Genomic DNA, 18,675 nt, shown 5'->3' on the forward strand with positions numbered 1-18,675 from the left:
CCATCATGGTGCTTTTTTCTCAGCCTTGGATGTTGTAGGAGAGGCAGGGCATGGCGGGGGCCCTGCTGTGCACCACCGGGACACCAGGAGATGGGGACACTTGATACCAACCCTGTCTTCCTCAAGGTTGTTCTTTCAGCGACGTTTATTTTGCATTTACGCGTGGCTGATTTTGTTCTCAACGTGCCTGTTGAGTAAAACAGTAGGAAGAATTTATGGAGACTTGTTGGAAGAGCAGTCGATCCCGCGCTTCCTGCTTGCTGGATTTACAGCTTCGGAGGATGCGGAGTGCTTGTTGTCATAGGAGTTGGTGGCGGGGAGTCATGCACTTCGTGCAAAAGGATATCCCCCAGCTATTTGAGCTGCTGCTCTGCATTCCCTGGGCCTTCTCCCAAAGTAGCAAGCTACTTTACAGCTCCTCACACCCGCTTTAACTCTTGATGGCACATTGCTTCGCTGAATGTGGGTATCTCCATCGTGTTGAGGAGGAAGCCTTTTTTTTTAGGCGACCTGTTCTGTAAGGTGTGGGTGAATCCCTTGGCGTAGGCTGGAGGACCCCAAGGATGTCCTGTGCAGACCATGCAGCTTGGTGGCCGCTGCCTGCAGCTTCTGGGTCGCTCAGGTGGCCCCAGCTGCCCGGGCTGGGGTGTTGCCTCGTGTAATGAGAAGCGGGGTTGCGATGTGCTGGTTCATTTCAGGGAAAACCATAATAACGGGATGCCAAATCCCCGTGTCCGGGACTAACTGGACAAGCCCCTGTCATTCCCGTACTTGTGTGGGCTCATCAGTGCCACCTTTTGGGTGGAAAGAGGCCTTCAGGAGAGTTTGTGTTTGGTAGCTGGCTACTGGCTTCTCTTTTGGTGAAGGAAGAAAGAGGGAGCAGGGGGTACAGACCAAATCGGCATTTGGTCCTGTATTCAGTGGGATGTCGCTTGCCAGCTGTGTTCAAAACACCATTTTCTGCTTGGCTGGGGGAAATTCAGCCTGAACCTGAAATAAACAGCTCAGGGAGGGAAAGCAAAGGGCATGCGAGCATCCCAGAGGGGGAGAGGCTGCCGAGGACGGGGTGCTGCTGGTGTGGGGATGGGGGGTTCGCTGGGGACACTGCGACCAGGCTCCTTGGGGCTGCCAGCAGCCAGGGCCGAGCCCGAGCCCCAGCTCGGCGGCGTGTGCTCTCGCTGAACCAGGAGCACGGGGCGAGGAAGGGGAATTTCAGAACAATAAAGGGAAATCCTTTGCCTCCCGTGCAGCCCAGCCTGGGAACTCACCCCCGCAAGAAGCTGCAGCCGCAAAAAGCCGCTGCTGGCACGGTGAAGCCAGCAGCGGGTTCGCTTTATAACCAATAAAAGCTTTCAAAGTTACTTGGCAGGGGCTCGAAGGAGCAGCCGGGAGGGGGCTGGAGCCTGGGGGCTGCCCGACGCCCCCCGTGCTCGGCTCGGAGCCGCTCCGGCGGTGCCCCCCGGGGGACTCGGGCATCGCCCCCCCAGCCGCTGCCGGGTGCCCGGGGGAGGCCAGGCCGGGGTCAAAGCAGCGCAGGAGCGGGGCCGGCCCGGGGGAGGGATGCGGGGGGGGCCGTGCCGAGCAGTGCCGAGCCGTGCGGGGCCGCGCCGGGTGATGTCAGGCTCGAGGAGGAGCCTCGGCCGCCTGCCCTTTTACTTTCGGCCGCCGGCACTTGGCCGCAAGCTGCCGCCGCCGCTGGCCGACCCCCCCCTACCCCCCCACCCCCGGCGCTATGGGCACCCCCACACCGGCCTGGCCTCGTCCCCCGGCGGGCATGTGAGCCCCCCTTCGTCCTTCTCCTCCTCCTCTTCCTCCCCGTCCCGTCCCCAGCGCCATGCCGGCAGCCTGCACCCTGCTGGTGCTGCTGGGGCTGGGGCTGGCCCCGCCGGCCGGGTCGCTGCCCCTCGCACCCCTTCCTCCCCGGCGCCTTCCTCCTCCTCCTCCTCCTCCTCCTCCTCCTCTTCCATCGCCCCGCAGCCGCCTCGGCCGCCCCTGCTCGCCGCCCGCCGCGGGACACGCCGGCCGCCCCGGTGAGTGGGGTCGGGATGGGGACGGGGGGACACGCTGGTGGATAAAGCCGGGGGGCTTTATCCGAGCCCCCTGCCCCGCTCCCTGGGGCTTCCCGGAGCCCCCCGGGTGCTGGGATCCTTCCAGAGGTGAAGGGAGCCGGGGGAGAAGCAGCGAACAGGACGTGGGTGCACGGGTGGGCAGCGAGTCCATGCCACGCATGGGACAGGTGCGTCGGGGTGTCTCCGTGTCACCCCAACCCAGCACATCAGTCACCTGCAAAGTCACGGCTTTCCTTGCCTGCCACATCTGTGACCGGGAGCGGGGACTGGCGTGGTGCTTTGCCGGTGATGCCGGGGCTGGTTTCAGCACAGGGAGTGGGTGGGCTGGGTTTTTGGTAGGAATCGCAGAGCTCGCTTCATCCCCTTGTGATGGGGTTTACTCAGGTGCCAAGAAGAGACAGGGCTCACAGGATGAGTAAGTCCTGATGCGCTGGGGGAGTTGGTGCTGGGCGGCTGCAAGTGGGCTAAGGAGCTCCAGCATGTCAACACAGACCTGTGTGGGTTTTGGGTCCGGACGGCTGATCACCTGCCTGGGATGGAGCGCCGAGTTTTGGCTTAGTTCCTGATGTGAGGAGAGTACCACACTGTGCCACGCAGGGGTCAGTTTATAAAACCCAAGTTGTGAAACTTCAGGAAATGTGGCGAAACTGCATTTGTAATGTTTTGGTTGTCTTTGGGTACCCAAAGCGTGCCTTTGTAGGATGTGCCCATGCTATACAAGGTGTTTGGCTGGGGATCCTGGCTGGGATGTGCCCTGCAGTGCATGAAAGCTGCTAACAGTGTTTGTGAGAGCAGCCTGGTGACCAGGATACCGCGCTGAAATTAGGGAGATTTGGGTCCCTTCCCGGCCCAGCTACAGAGCTCTCGGTGCCACTTCAAGTCAATTCTCCCTCCAGAAGGGGTGAAAATAACACTGCCTTTCCTGCTGTGTGCCTCGCGGAGATAAAATCTGCAACTGCCTGCAAAGTTCTCAGCTGTTATTTGACGAGAGCCTTTGCAGAACCCTTGCCGGATAGAAAAAAAAAATAATATTCAATTTCACCTCAGATTCCTATCTGGCATCTTTTCCTGTGACCTTGATGGCTCCTGAGAGTCGGCGGAGGAATGCGTTTCCTTTGTTCGAGCCTGAAAAGCCCGAGCTGGCTGTCCTCGTGCTGCAAAACCCTGGGTCTGGCCAGGGGCGTGGGGTTCTGCAGTTAGCTCTGTGCTGCCGGCAGCTACAGGTGCTCGTGAATCACGTCAGCCCCGAGCCAGGAGCGGTGATAAATAGCACAGTAGTAGCTCGATCTAGAGCAAATGGCATAATAAATTACGGGGTGTCCCGACAGCTGCAATTCACTCGCTGTTAGCTACAGCTCTAGGCTTGTGTCAGTCAAGGGAAGCGGTGCGGTGGGACGGGATCTCCTGAACCGCTTTCAGGCCAACCTGCAGAAAGCCCCGTCGTCTGTCTCGTGGGCGCTTGCACCGCTCTGAGGGGTTCTTTGAAAATGTTTGTTTGAAGTGGGGAGCGTTTCTTGTGAACCCGTCGCCCTGCCGCTACGTGGAAACGCAGATTACATCTTGGGTGGCTTCGAGACAGCTCTGAGGTTAGGAGGCAGCGGCCCTTCGTCAGCGAGCTGGTAGCAACGTGGGTACAAGTGGGCTTGGGGAGCCCGGCTGCCCTCCCTGGCCTGCTTGTGCCTCCATACCCGGGGAGCGGGAAGGTTGGGGAAAGGAAGTGTTGGTGTCAAAGCCTGTGGTGGGATTTTCCCTGGCAGCTGCTTTGCATCTGAGACAGGCAACCCAATGGGCACCGGCAAGCTGGGGCGTATGTGGGCTCAGTCATGAGCTCTGTCTCCAGCTGGTCTTGTTATTGCAGGTTTCCCACCTGTAAAATGGGAATAACACACCTCTGTTTTCCATAGCTCCATGGGATGCACGGCATGTGGTCACCTCTTTGGCAAACGCTGCTGCTCCTGCTGCGCCCTGCAGAGGCTGTCACAGTGGTGCTGTGGGGAGGGCAGAGGTGGCACTGAGCCCCTGATGAGGTCCCTGTGGACGGGGTCTCTGGCTCTGCGAATCCTCCCCCTGCTCCTACAATGTCCCTTTTCTCACCACACCTCCCCACAGCCCTCTGTCAGCACTGGTGCCCCGTGGGGACGCCAGTCGTGCGGCTGCCCTGATAACTCAATCTGCTGTTCTGCCATCTGTGCCTGCCCTCCTGTCCTTTCTCCCTCCTTCCCCTGCCAGCTGCTGCCTTTCCTTGCAGCTTCCCCGGTGTGAGGCCGGGAAATGAGGTAGGAGATCACCCAAGAAGGAACCAACGTTGCCTGCAGCCCAGGAGAGCCAGGCTGGCTGTCAGGAGCCTCCTGCCCTGGCAGAGGGGCACTCGCTCATCTGTTCATTAACTCTCCTCCTCTGAAACTGTCTGTGGGTGGAAGAAGCAGATTTAGGAGCAAAGGAAGAGGTTCACGAGGATGCTTGTTCGCACAAAAGTGCTGTATTGCCTCCAAATCTGCCTCAGACTTTCCGGTACGTATCGGGTGGCTCTGCGGGGGCAGAAGCCCAGCTGTCCGTGTGGTCGTGCTGGTGCAGGATGCTGCTGGCGAGCTTCGGCACGACGTCAGGAGACAGCTGGTGGCACAGAAGGGATGCTGAATTTGTTTTGTGGGCCGAGAGGTCCCTGGGGTTGCATAGGTTCAGCTCTGCTCCTTTGGGGTACAGAATGAAGAGTGTAAAAGGAAAGAGGAAAAAAAAAGAAGCCGTTTCAGAAAAGGAGGGGGAAAGGCGCGGTTCTGCTCGGCTCACCTGAAGTTTTCGTTTCCCTGTAGCAAACTGCCAGAGCTGGTCCGTGTGTCTCATGAGCTCAGTGCTTCAGCAGCCATTCGCACATCTCTCTTCCCAAGCTGTGATCGCCACTTCAGACGGATAATTTAATTTGCTGTAATTATTTTGTGTGGCTGGGAAGCCAAGGGAGGCAGGCGGCTGCTGCAGCACCTCTGCTGGCTATGGCCAGCCCTGCTGGGCAGTGGGTACCCTCCCCAGGGGATGAGATTTTCAGTGTCAAAAGTCTCTGCTGCTTTGTTTTAAGCAGCAGAGTTCCTAAAATCCTGGAAGTCCTCTGGAGCTTCTTTCCCCCGTTACAGGTCCCAGTTTTAGGGCTGGTAGTCAGAAATGTTCCCTGGTAGGAAATGGAAATAAAAAAAGAGAAGCAGTGGTGGGTTGGCTGTACTGGCTGTGGGTCGCTCTGCCCCGCCAGCTGCCCACCCTGGCACCGAGCTGTCCTCCAGGCGAAAGCAGAGACTGATCCCAGGCAAAATAAAGAATTATTTCCATGGAAAGGTCAAAAATCTGCCTTCTTGCAACATGAAAATGCCATCCTGAAGCACAGCCAAATCCCGGCACCTGCTCTAGCATCTCTCTGCTGTCAGAGTGGTGCAAGGAAGCTTTAAGGGCGGTTTGGCTGTCCAGAGGGTCAGCAGGTGCTCCGAGCAAATGAAAGGTTGCTTGTTCAGTATATTCCCCTGGTAACGCCCGATAGATAATCCATAGTCTGCAGCTGGTGAGCAAGCTTGTCACGAGCCTCTAATACCCCAAACCCAGGCCCTGTTATTTACATTCGATTGAAGATGTAGGTCATACAATGTGTTTTTCTCTTTCCTGATCGGCTGAGCATAAAAGGCAGAATCCAATTTTCAGTGGAAATAGGCCTGATTACAAATTCAAATTTTTATTTCTCTGAGCACTTTTGCAACATTTGCATTGTAATTTGCTGTTTCCATAAATACCAGAGCTTCAATTGCTGAGATATTCAGCCAGAGCACATGCAAGTGGGCTGCGAGCACAGGCTCGGTGAAAGAATGAAGTCTGTAGGTGCACAGAAAGTGGTTTTGTTACATCTGGGCACCCGTCCCTCTCACCCTCTTCTGTATATGTGCAGCTGGGGTGTGCACATGACTGGCCCTACATTTTTAATGCCTGTGTGTTGTGCCACAGCATCCCGCTGCTGCAGCCAGGGGCACGGTTCCCTGACAGCTCTTCGATTATGCACTGAATTTGCAGTCATCCTTTCGGGCTGAAATCATTCGAGTCAGAGGACAAGGAGAGAACTTTCCCACCCAAAAGGGAAATGATGTTGCATTGCTGAGCGACCAGCCCAAGTAATAATATAATCTTAGAAAAATGCAGTTCCCTCGAGGAAAGGAAGCTCTGTAAACTTCAGCTCCTCCAAGCTGCCCGCGTTGCTGTTGCCTGTGTTAGAGCAGTGTCAAAGCTTGTCTGCCGGGGTGCTCGGGAGATCACACAGCAAAGTGGGAATGAGAACCAGCTCCTGCTTGAAATGAGGATCTCTTAGGGTCAGGACTCTGTGAGGTTTCCAGTGCAGATTTCAGGATGCTGGGTCCTGTCCTTTCTTTGCTGTTAATCGCCTGTTTGTGCCAGCTGGGTGTTGTCTGTGGTGGCAGCCACCCTGGTCCTGAAGAAGGAGCAGGGGTGGGACCACCTGCAGGAAGGTGAAACACCTGCAGGGTTTCACTGGTGGGGACGATGGGGTCAAAAGTATGCTTGTGTGGAGCTGGGGAGGGGGGGGAAGGTGGTTTGTTCTTAGAGCTGTCTGTCTTTGGGCAAAGCCACACAAGGGAAAGGTGTGATAAATTGCTCAGATGAAGCTGTCTCATGAGCTTTGTCTTTTCAGAAGCCAGGATAAAATGCACAAGGAATAAGAAAGCCTTTTATTAAGTATCTGAAGTGCAGTAGGCAAACTGTCTCCCCCAGGCAAGGCTCGCTGTGGTGTCCCCAGTCCCACAAGGAATTCTTCATCGCCTGTCCCCCGTGCAGGTGGGGCTCCTCGGGAGGTGTAGACCTGTACATAAATCTATGTCCCAACACCAAGTTGTTCGCTAACTGGTTTTGCAGGCAACCGGTTACTGGAGCATCGCCCCAGCTGCACTCAGCATCTCGGCTGTGGATGATGGGCTGCTGCCAAAAGTCCTGATCTGTGCTGAGTGCCTCGGAAGGTTTGGCTTTCTCTCCTGAAAGCTCCGACTCCTGGAGCTGTCGTTACAGGAGAATCACTTAGAGGGGGAGAAAAGGAGCTGCTGGCTGTGGAGGTGGTAGAAAAAAACATGAAAACATGAGCTGCGAATCCAGGAGACAGACTAGAAGTGCAGGCTGGTTGTATTTAAAAGCAGCACAAGTGCAAAAGTGGTCTCTGGGGCATTTGAGAGGCAATTTTAGCCACTCCTGATGGTCATGCTGTGTGTGTGCACAAGCATCTGGGCCACTGTGATGGTCTCACTCCGCTGGGAGAAGGGAAGGCCAGCAAAGAGTGTGCTAGTGCTGGAAGCACAGGGCCATGCTACAGGAAAACTGGGAGTAAGCACAGCTGTTTTCTGCCCAGTGTTGTGGGCACCCTGTGGTGGCCTTGGCACTTTGACGTGAAGCTGAAAGGGCTTTTAAAGCTGCTTTTGTGTGGACAGCCACCTTGTTCACAATAGGACTGAGCCTGCCCTGCTGCCCTTCACCCTGATGCGGGTCTTTGGCTCCTGGGTCAGCGCTTGGATCCAGCTGGCCAAGGTAACTGTGGAGATGTTTGAGGAAAGCAAAAACCTAAACTCAAAAGATAATCACTGTTTGCACAGTGATTAGAATGGCAGCGAGCTTCTCACGGGTGAACTTTGGGAAAAATGCCCTTTTCTTTTCAACCTGAAGCTAATTTAGCTCAGGTGTGAAGTCAGCTGGGGAGTGATGCTACCTGCTGGGGTAGAAGTGCCCGTGGGTCCCAGGAGGGGTTCACTGGGCCAGGTTGGTGGCTGTCCTGGGGTCCCTGCATCTCCCAGAGTACATGGGATAGTCGTGGTGATACCTCCAGAGCCAGCACATGCACCTTTGGGGCGTTTTTCTCATCATTTTTCCTCATGATGTGGTGTCAGGGATTTGAGAGGCTGTAGCAGAGACCGGGCCTACCTCCTGCCTGTAGTGAGGTGCATATCATTTCCAGATCTGCTTCCCCGAGGTTCCCTCTGGGATGTCTGGACCATGGAAGAAACCCCATGCAGGGGCTTTGGAATTAATGGGCAGCCTCCTTTGGGCTAACAAAGGAGGGTTTCCTCTTGCTGCTGTGTTTTTGGTGGGATTCACTCGGGAGTTTCCATGTACCTCTTATTCCTAAAGCATCCTGCATGCTTGAAACCAAAACATCAAAGTAAAACCTTTTCAGGATGAACTTGCTCTTCACAAGTAAAGGGTCCCCCAGGTACAGGGCAGGGCTGTAAAATCACCCTGCAGTGGCTGTGCAGACAGGGGCCTGCGAAGTGCAGGATTTGCTCTCCAGGAGATTTTGGGCTTTGCTGCCACCCGTGCAGGCAGCTCCCTGGCACGGTGCTTGCTTAAAAGGCACCGGCTGGGGCAGCAGGAGGAATCTGGGCCTGCAGGGCACAATTACCCACGTCACCGCCTGCCGGGACGCTGCTGTTAACACCCTTCCTCTGGTGGAAAATCTCTTAAGCCCTGAGGACCGGTGTGAAACGTCACACTGTGGTGAGCATCGCCATGCTGGGGATGTGGCCGCAGAACCGATGGCAGCCTTGTGGCAGGGTGCTGCAGCCCAGCAGGGGAGGACAGCACTTTTTGGAGTATGGGTACATTGAGGGGAGGAGGCTGGGGCGGGTTGGAGCTTGGGTGTTTGAGAGGTTTGGGGTTTGGTTTCGGTTTTGAGCTCTCTGTAAAAAGCACAAGGCAGGGCTGAAAAGGAGCTGAAGGCATCTCCCCTTGCAGGATTGCCCCAAAAGATGTTTATCTAACATGTTTTCAAGGGGAAGGGTTTCACAGCGTCTCTGAATAGTGGTTCCACTGCACCTGTGCCATCCCAGGTAAGAAAACACTTTCTTATCAGGGAAACTGTAGCAGCCAGAAGTTAAACCTTCTGGGAGGAGCGGTACCAGGTACAAGTGCTGGCCGGGTTTGTCCCCGCACAACTCGTGAGATCTCTCGAGCTGACAAGCAGAGGTAGCTGAGCAGTGTCAGGAGGGAGCACAAAAGGGAGGAATGCAACCTTGTATGCTGGGCTAAGTCCTAGCACAGTGCTGTGAGTGTCCTTCCAGGAGGGGAAGCCTCAGCAAACAAACTGCGCATGATTTGCTTTCCTTGTGCGCCGGAATCAAGGGCCCCGATTGTGGAGCACAATCCTGCTCTTGTAACTCATCCTTTATCTCTGGGCTGGAGCTGGGCACAATTGTGTCTGTGTCTGCAGGACACGGAGCAGGGTTTCAGTAGCTGTGGCTCACAAAGACATCCTTAGAGAGCTCCTTACCCCTGGTACAGGCTTGGAAGAGCTCAAAGGAAAATACCTCTGAGGAGCTTTAGGCATTGAACATTCATCATTGCCGGCTTGGGATTCGGTTACAGGACTAAGATCTAAAAGTTAATTCTTTTCGGGACGTTATCAGCTCTTTCAACAGATGCAGAATGGGGCTACGGTATGAAAGCAGCAGCCAACCCTGCAGATAAAAGCCCTTTGAAGGGATGTTTCTTAGGGGGGAAACTTGATCAGAGAGTGCAGAGTAACTGCGAAGGTTTTATTCTGAGGGACTCCGGGTAGCTAAACCTAAGCCCATGGCAGTCCCTGCTCTGCAGGCACATACCAAGGCTGTGGGTACAGCGCTGCTCCCTGACCCTGCCTTTCTCCATCACCTCCAGCATCCCACTGCACGGAGCCAAAACTGGGAGAATCCCATCCCCGTGGGAGGAACCGGTGGTGTCAGTGCGGAGTGGGAGCAGGGCTGGTGTCCGTGTGCCATGGGGAAGGACCTGGCTCATCCCCGGGAAGAAGGAGGTGCAGCACCATCCTGAGCTCTGCTATTGCTGTGGCCAGCGGCCGCTCGACATGGTGTCATCGAGGAAATGTGATCTAGATCATTGTCCTTTCATGGAGGGTGGGAGAAGGGAGTCAGGGGTCCTTATCTCGTCAGGGGATCCATTTCTCTTTAAGCTTTTAAATTTATTTATTTTTTCTTATTCACCCTCGGGGTGGTTCTGAGTTTTGCTAGCCCAGATGGAAGGGGAAGCCAGCAAGCCTTGTATCTGAGTGTCTCCAACACACATCCACCCTTGGTGGCCTTGGGATTTTCATCCCTCTTGTCCCTGCTACATCCTTTGGTTACTGAGCTCCCAGGTTGGCCATCTGCTCCCAAACCCATTCCTAGCCAGTGACCATAGAACTTGTCCCTCCCCTCGCAGTGAGATGCTGCTTAGAAAACCCCTTTAAAAGAATATAATTAGATACATCTTTGAAAGCACAATCCTTTTTAAACCCCAACGTGGGACCAAACCTTCGACCCCGGCTCAGTGGCACCCACTCCCCTTTCCTGGCAGAGCTGCGCTGGTGCAGTTGGCACCCGCAGGAAGGGTTTCCTTGGCAGGGTGGTGGCTTTCCTGCTTGTTGTCCCTCCCGGCTGCGGGAAGCAGCTCTCAGAGCTCCCGCTTGTTTTGCTTCCAGGGTTTGACGTGGAAATACCGTGCTTTTTTTTTTTTTTTTTTTTAGATTGCCAAGCGATGCCTGTGGTCCCCAGGCTGCCACTGCCGTGTTCAGCTGCGGATGCTCCTTGTGGCTCTGTGCAGCACTGAGGGTGTCCAGCTGTCCAGCTGTCCAGCTGGAGGGCGCTGGGCTTTTCTGAGGAACTTCTGCCAGTGGCTTTGGTTCTTTTAGGTGGCATTTGTGCCACTTCTTCTATGGCTCTGAGTCAAACTGAGCTGCTTTTTTCTCCCCTGTGGGCCACAGCCCGTGACCCGGCTAAAGGTCTTACCCTCCTGCCCCCACAGGAGAAAACACAGCGTCCCAAACCAAGCAGTCCTCTTGGTATCCACACCAGCCCACAAATACCCGTAGCTTATTCTTTTTTTCCCCTGCAAGCTCTGTTTAAGCCTAAACCAAGGCACTGTGCTTATGTTGGGAATAAATAAGCTCCGTTCAGTGACTTCTGCTACACATGAGGTCAGGCAGAATGAGCTAATGCTCCCTCCTGGCCCTGAAATAAATTAAACGCTCAGAAAGCAAAATTTGGTCCTGCAACTTCTGAGCTGCTCTCGCCTTTTCTTTCAGAGGAGCAGGAGCCCCGGGACCACCTCGTGCCCACTTAAATGCACAAGGGCAGCTGCTGGGGGCTGGAGTGCTGCAGGAGGCTGCACAATGCGGGGTGATGCCCTCAGCAGCATTCAGAGGGTAATTAATCTCGCCGTACCAGCAGTGGGCTGGCTTCCCCTGAAATATTGTTCTGGTGAGCCCCATGTGAGATTTTTAACAATTGCAAAGCTTGCGGACAAACCCCTTGTTTCTATTATTTCCTTATTTGTGTGAGAAAGGGCCGGTTATAAATGAACTCGTGTGCTTATAAAAGCCAGCAGTGGCATTGTCCTGCTCTCCCAGGCCTCATTTTGTCCCCCCTTCGCCAGCACTGTACACGCTGGTGGAGCTGCCATAGCATTTTTTTTTTTTTCATTTTTCCCCCCCTTTTTCTTTTTTCCTTTCTTTTTTGCAGCCAGGATGTTTTTTCTTGCCTTTTTATTGTTCCAGTGACCTAGCAACTCGGCTGCGGTGGAGCCCTGCCAGCAGACTTCCTCCCCGCGCCGTCTGACAGTCTCCAGCAGCACTGCCCTCGGATGGGAGCAGGAGTTACACCGACAACAGCCTGGGTCCAGCACGGCTTGGCTCTGCCCTCGCCTGCGCTGGTGGCCCTGCTGCTGCCTTCCCGCCCGGGAAAGCTTTGAGGGGACCTTAAATCCCTGGAAAGAGGAGCGAGGAGTAGTGCGTGGGTGATTTTTCCTCTTGCACCGCTGCAGCAGAAAAGCCTGGAGGATTTTAAGAGGGAATTAGGTGTCTGCAAGCTGCCCGGTTCTTGCTCAGGGAGTTTTTAGTGGAGTTTCTGCATGGATATGGGGTCTTGTGGGGAGTGCGGATAGTCACGAGACGGCTTATCACTATTCGAAGTGGGCTTGTATTTGAAAGTGTTTTCCAAAGGTTCAGCAGTAAAACAGGAGTGTTTTTTTTTTTTTTTTTTTTTTTTTTTTTTTTTTTTTTTGTCAATTCAGTTGCCAAAAGCTGTACAAAAGGCAGACCTTGTGACCAGAGGCTTAAGTCACTGCTCTGAGCCCCAGGGTGGTGGGTTTCCAGAAATATGGGTCCATGGGATCCCAGGGACCTGGGCATTAAACCCAAATTGTCCAAGCAAGTTGAGCACAAAATGCAGGTTTCCTAGGCCTGAGCTGAGGCCTGGGAGGCTGTGCCTCCACAGAGCAGTGCTTCGGACACCAAAACTGAAAGGCTGGAAAGCACTGGGTAAGCAGGACGGCATCCTGTCCTTCCACGGCACAAGCTTTGTCCTTGGCCTTTGGAAGCGACCCCGGCTGGTGTGTGCTCTTCATTTCAGAGTACCTGCTCTTTGCTGCTTCAGGGTGCTGCTCTGAGAGCAATTATGGATTTTTTTCTTCTCTTACGTTATCTCAGGTCCCTGGACTTTGGGATCATGAACGTGGAGCAACTAAAACGGATAGGAAGTAAAAGCAGCCCTCGTCATCCTGTTGTGGTCCCACATAGCAGCCCCACAAGGACCACACCGCTGTCCCCAGCAACGGGGCAGCACAGGCAGACGGACACAGACAGCCAGCCACTGAAATTCCAGCTGCTGCCACCCACGCCAGGGACCTCAAAACTCGCAGCCTGCAGGGCTGTGTCTGGTGTTAAGCCCCATCCCGAGCTGCTGTATTAAAGCATGGGTCACTGGTGGCTGGATAAATCCTCCTCGTCGTGGAGTGGAGAGGGAGCCGCGATGCCAGAGAAAAAATTAGAAAGAACTAGTAAAAAGGGTTAAGTGCATGTGGTTAAAAACCTCTTGCATTCTTCCCGTGCTTAGTGCACACGAGGGACCTGCTTGAAGCAATATTATCAGCGTGTTTACGCTGAGCTGACCAGTCTCAAGCACGAACGTTTTATTTTTTTTTTTTAAGCTCCAGTTTTCCTCCTCCTCCCCCCCGCCTCGGGCTGCTCCTTTCAGGGCAAGAACAAGGAAGGAAATTGAAAATCCCAGCGCGCCCTGGACGGTCCAGATTTAGGGCTGCGGCTTTTGTTCACACAACCTCGCTTGGCTCCCAACCGGCCTCCGCCCTTCATCCCGACATCCGCAGCCGCGCTTCCCAACACAGCGCCCGGGGGCCGGCAGCCACCGTGCCCCCCGCTGCCCTGCCTGCGGCTCTGCCCCTGCTCCTCCTCCTCCTCCCTCGAGCCCACAGCTTCGCCTCCGGCCAGCCGCGAGTTTTCTAAGTTTAGCTGACTTTTTCCCCACCCCGAGCCTGGGGTGATGCTGAGATGATGCAACCCCGCAGATGTGGGCTCCGCAGTTGTGGCTGCGCTGCCTCTTGGGGAGGCTGCTGTGTGCTCACGTCGCCCTAGGATGGTCCTGGGGTGGCCACAGCCCTCCCGAGGATGCCTGTGAGGTGGCACAGCTGCTGCTGAACGCTGGCAGTGTTGTGGTTTTTGGTATCGTGCTGTCCCACGGCTGAGGATGTGGCCAGGGCTGAGCCTTCACCGTCCCTGCATCGGTCACCTCCTGGCCAGGGCAGTGCCTTGATCACTGACGGCGTGGCTGGACACCCAAAATCACCGGTCCCCAGCAGGTCGCTGCATGTTTCCAGCAGTTTCACAAGGTCCAGCCAAGCCAGGGCCTTGGGAAATCTGCTGGAACCTGATCTGTTTGTGCTGGCCACGCCGTAGCTCGGCTCCCCCAAACCAGCTGCCTTGTTATTGCTTGCAGAGAAAAAGGAGCTCCCAGCCCCACTCCGCCTGGGGAGCAGCACTGCTGCTTTTAACGGGAAGCGCAAACACTGGGCCCGCAGGTGGCGCGACGGCTTTGGGCTGGAAGTAAAATATTTCTCTTGACAGCCGTGGTCGTGGGGAGGTAAGAGGCAGCACCCAGTTGGCAGCTTAGCGTGCGACAAAGGAGTGGTGACGGGTTTGTGCCCGAGCTACGGGGCTGCCCTGCTGTAAGCCTTCAATGAGCGGAGGAGGCCGGGTGGTCCCGGGTATGGTTTGTTGGGAGAACCTTGCATCTGGCCCATGCTCTGCAGGAGAGTCAAGGAGCAAGAGGTTGTGGTGGTTGGGGGTCTCCAGCGGTCTGCCTGGTCCCAAAGGGTTCCTTCACCTTTCTTTTTTAAAGCTTTTATGGATAGGGGAAGGGAGAAAAGCTGTTGTGATGCCCTCCAGCACACACGGAGTTTTTGGCAGCGGGTGGACTCATGGGCTATGGTTATAGGCCAAGTGTTGACTTGCAAGGGAGGGCAGCAAGCATCCCACCACGACGTGCAGGCTGAGCTACCAAAACGTCTCTCTGTTCTTCTTGGTGAGCTCCCACCGAAGCTATGGCAGATGGAGGGAGGAGAGCGCTCCCCAAACTGCTGCTGGCTGCTGAGCCACATCCTCAGCCCTTGTCCGGAGGCTGGTGGGGAGATGTGTTTGTGTTCTGGAGGTGCTTGCGGCTTTTGGAAATCCTGTAGAGCACATAATGCCTGTTGCCTTCCCTGGGAGAAGGCAGTTCTGCATCCCCAAAATCCTGCAGGCCCTCGTGCAAGGAAGGGGAGCTTGCTGCTGGTAGCACGTGAGCACAGCTGGCAGCAAGCACTTTGGGGGAAGAGCAAGCTGAGCTAAGGGGCAGTGCTGGCCTGGGAATAAGCGTTTATTCTGCAAATTTGTTTGTTCATTTTCTAACGCATTGAGGAAACACTTCTGGGTGAGGGCAGAGGTGGGAGCTTGGAGCAGCCTTTTCGCAGGAGCAACAACCTAAATCTTTTGGGATGTAGCAGGGGTTCTGGCCACCTTAGCTCACAGAAAAGACTTGAAGATCAAAGCTCTTCCCTATCTTGTTGGTGAAGTTCTGATAGGCACTGGCACTGTTACACCAAAATGTCTCTCACCTTGAGGTGCAGCAGTGCCTGGATGGCCGGTGTAATCCTCTCCATAAGTTTCTCCCCTTTGTCCTATGATGGGCACATGGTGCCTGGCACTAGCTCTGGCTGGACACAGCACATGAATCTCTAGTGGTTATTATTATTATTTTTTCCTCCTTTAAAGATTTATTCCTCCTATCGCACACACAAAAAGCATGAGGGTGTTGAGTGGCACTGCTCCTGCACCTAGAGGTGGGTTTCGGTGTTTGGCACCGCTGACTGGTCTGATTTACACTGGTGTGAATCCAAAAATAAATTTCATGGCTGTGTTTTGATTATGCAACGTTTTCTCTAGTGCAAATGAGCTCAGAGCTTGGCCTCGCTGTTACTGCAGTGAGCCGAGCCTGCACATCCAGCACTGATGGGATTTTAATTTTTCCTCGTTATTCCTTTCAGTCATTGACAGCCATCAGGTGAGGAGAAGTTCGGACACGGCAATGAGGACTTCCAGCTCTCTCGTGGGTGACGTGGAGCTTGTGACGATGCTGGCCAGCAGCCGGGAGCCAGGGGCAGACCATTTCAGTCCGCCCTCCAGCACTGGGGCTTTCCCCCTGCCAGGAGCAGGGGGCACAGCGAGCAGCCCCCCTCCTGGTGAGTTCCCACACCAGCAGGACAGGGCTGTGCTGATTTCCCAGTCCCCATTTCCACTTTTTTCTTAACACCTCTTTGTGAAATAAGTGTTGCTGGGATATAGGAACGTAGAGGTTGTCCTAAATTTTTTTCATTCCTCATTTTTCCCCATTTGAGGACTTCAACAGGAGCTGTCACATCCCAGGCAGCTGCCCCAGCTGCCAGCTACTGTTTGTCCTGGTGGGAGCACTCCACACCTCACACATTTGTAGTAGTTTTTAAAAAAGTCTGTGTTTCTCTTGCCACATAGACAAATGCAGACAAATTTTGAAATCCTGACATCCCATTTTTGATGGCAGAAATCCCTTTTTTGATGACAGAAGCCCTCTGTTCCCAGCAGTCCCTCTAGCTGCATGTGCTGTGAGAAATGTGGGCAGTGCTGCTGTGACCCTACTTACTGCATGTCGTAGTGGTGGGTACCACTGTGGGTGATGCTGCTGCAACCCCATCTGACACACCTTAACCTGGTCAGCAGGAATATTCATTTCTCTTCTTTCTTGCTCTTTGCAGCTGCTGGAAGCCTGGTCAGAGGCAAGAGGGCACTGGCTTCTCCTGGAAACCCTGCAGACACAGAGACAATGCCAACAGCGGGGCCAGCCTGGTCCTCATCCCCAGCTTCGCAGGCCCACAGGGTGCTCCCCAGCACCCCCGTGCCTGGCTCCCCGGGGCAGCCCTCGTCCTCCCACCATGCACTCAGCACCCAGCCTGGTGTGAGCAGTGCCACGCTGCACTCTGAGGACGCCACGGGGAACTCTGCAAGCCCTGCACTTACAGCATTGCCTGCTTCTGAAAACACTTCCAGAGGTGAGCTCTGCTGGCCTATGGTTCTGTGTTGTATCTCCAAAATATCTCTGGAAGACAGGGACCTCCTCCCACCACGCTCCTTGCCCAGGTGCTACCTTTCCTCTGCTGGTTATGTGCCTGAGAAGCTTTCAGATGCACAAGCCATGCCCACGTTCACAAGCATTTGCTTGCTACAGGAGTAGGGGTGTATATGGTTCCTACTGCCTTCTAAGGCCAGTTATGGGCTACTTTATGGAAAATCTGAGCTTTCCGCAGAAATGCTGATTTATTTATTTATTTCAGTGCTTGTTATTGTTCTGATGGTTAGCTGAAATTCCTGGCAGAGACCAGAAAAAAGCATCTGGTCAAAAAACCCCAACATTTTCCATTACCAAAAAAAAAAAAAAAAGGCAGGTAGAACCTTGGGGCCTTATCAATGCTTTTTCATCAGGGTGGGGGCCTGTAGCAACACAATTTCCCTGCTGGCCCACTGCTGGCTGCAGAGTAAAGCCCAACTTCCCACTCAAGCCACGCCGCAGCAGGGGCCTGTGCTTCAGACCTGATAACAGGTTCCCCACAGGGGCTCTGTGGGGAACACAGATCAGCCCCCACCTCTGCAGCCTCCTTGGTTGACCTTCCTTGGGCCTTCCACATCTCGCCTGGCTTTGGGAAGCCTGGAGCAGGCGAGCTGGTTACTCCACCATTTGTAGACTTTTCCATGGGGGCTTCAGCGCGGTGCTTTCCAAGCCGCGGTTCTTGCACATGCAGTAACTCGGGTCTTCCTGAATGGAGGGGATTCATGCCTTTCCAAAAGAGCATTTCATCCAGATTGAAAACTTCCTTTGCTTAATATCCATACGTGCAGTGTAAGCATCTGGGAAGAAAATGGATCCATCTGTTTATAATTTCATGTATATAAATCCAGCTCTTTTATTGTGCCGTAGCCACTGGAAGCAGCTACCAGCCGTCCAACAGCTCAGCAGCAGAGAAGAGAATTCGGGGGTTTCACACCACCAGCACCTTCATGTCCACGACAGCCACCAGAGGTGCCGGGAGGACGTTACGGTCTCTGCCAGCCAGCACCAGACTGGCCCATGCAGCAGAGATTTCCACCTCTGGTACAGAAACCATCTCCTCTCCAGACCAGACCCGGTCCCCTAGGCCATCTGTGGGAGCAGACGCTGGTGGTGGCACGGATGCCATCGTACCCTCCACAGCCCCGCAGCTTGCCCGCTCATCGTCTGCCTCGGGCAGTGCCGCCACGTGTGAGTTTTGATAGCTAGCTGTATAACTCAGAACATTATTTAAAGAGTCTTTATAAACAAAATACATCCTTTCTATTTTAAAGAAAGGAGGAATAATATTGTGCTTGGCACATTCTGTACGTTTAAAAACATTTCACAGAAGTGAAAGTATGGATAAATATTATTCTTGTTGGAAGAGGAGGATAGATTTTTTGTTGAAAACTTACAGTTGAATTTTGCAAGCAATTACTTCAGGAGTTCCTATGTTGAAACCATTTTTTCCTTGTCCTAATGATTTCCCAGTAGTAAATATTTCCTTATTGCATATTCACACATATGTTGTCTGCACCTAGCGATGTTGGGACATAACCTACCCGGCTGTTTTAGTTTTCTATTTCCTCTCTCCTTTTTCAGCTTTTCACAGCAGTCATGGACCCAAGAGCATCCCAGTCACAGGAGAGGCAATGCTGCACTCAGAAGTGCCCCCTGCACTCACCAGTGTGGTTGTGGGGACACCAGGGTCCCCCTCGAGCTCTGCCACCAGCACTGACTCCACCAGCAGTTTGGGACAAACCTTGTCCTCCTCGGTGGCCAAGGCACACCAAACTGATGGCTGGCAGGGAGACACAGCCCTCACTGAGCATCCCCAGGAGCTCAACAGCTTGCTGTCTGCCTCTGCACATGTTTTTACAGGTAATGTGGTTAGTCTGAAAGATGCCTGCTTTGTGCCTGGGGTGGGTTTTGCATCCCTGATCTTCATTTTTTTCCTGTAGGGTATCACCATCAGTCACTGTTGGATGTATGTGTATTTTTATTACCAGCTGCACTGGGACTAGGGGAAGGGTGGAAGTTGTTTTCAGCTTATGAAAAACTGCAAAGTAGCAGTGTCCTAGCTGCTATTGAAATTCCCATACTGAGAAAAGCAGCCATTGTTTATAAATACATATGAAAAAAGATCACTCATCGTATGTGCAACTCTG

The 18,675-nt window shown here is 54.1% G+C and overlaps 1 protein-coding gene across 1 annotated transcript in view; it reads left to right on the plus strand.

Annotated features, from left to right (window-relative positions):
- Nucleotides 1-1,778: 1,778 nt before the first annotated feature.
- LOC311210672 (uncharacterized protein) overlaps nucleotides 1,779-18,675 on the plus strand; it is a 44,138-nt gene continuing 27,241 nt past the window's right edge. Inside the window, exons 1-5 of the mRNA XM_084288759.1 lie at nucleotides 1,779-2,030; nucleotides 15,435-15,629; nucleotides 16,179-16,472; nucleotides 17,396-17,716; nucleotides 18,110-18,388. Coding sequence (XP_084144885.1) covers nucleotides 1,835-2,030; nucleotides 15,435-15,629; nucleotides 16,179-16,472; nucleotides 17,396-17,716; nucleotides 18,110-18,388 — 1,285 coding nt within the window. The 5' untranslated portion in view covers nucleotides 1,779-1,834. The remainder of the gene's footprint in view (nucleotides 2,031-15,434; nucleotides 15,630-16,178; nucleotides 16,473-17,395; nucleotides 17,717-18,109; nucleotides 18,389-18,675) is intronic.

Source organism: Netta rufina (assembly GCF_964035555.1).
Source record: "Netta rufina genome assembly, chromosome: 6".
NCBI classification, from domain to species: domain Eukaryota; kingdom Metazoa; phylum Chordata; class Aves; order Anseriformes; family Anatidae; genus Netta; species Netta rufina.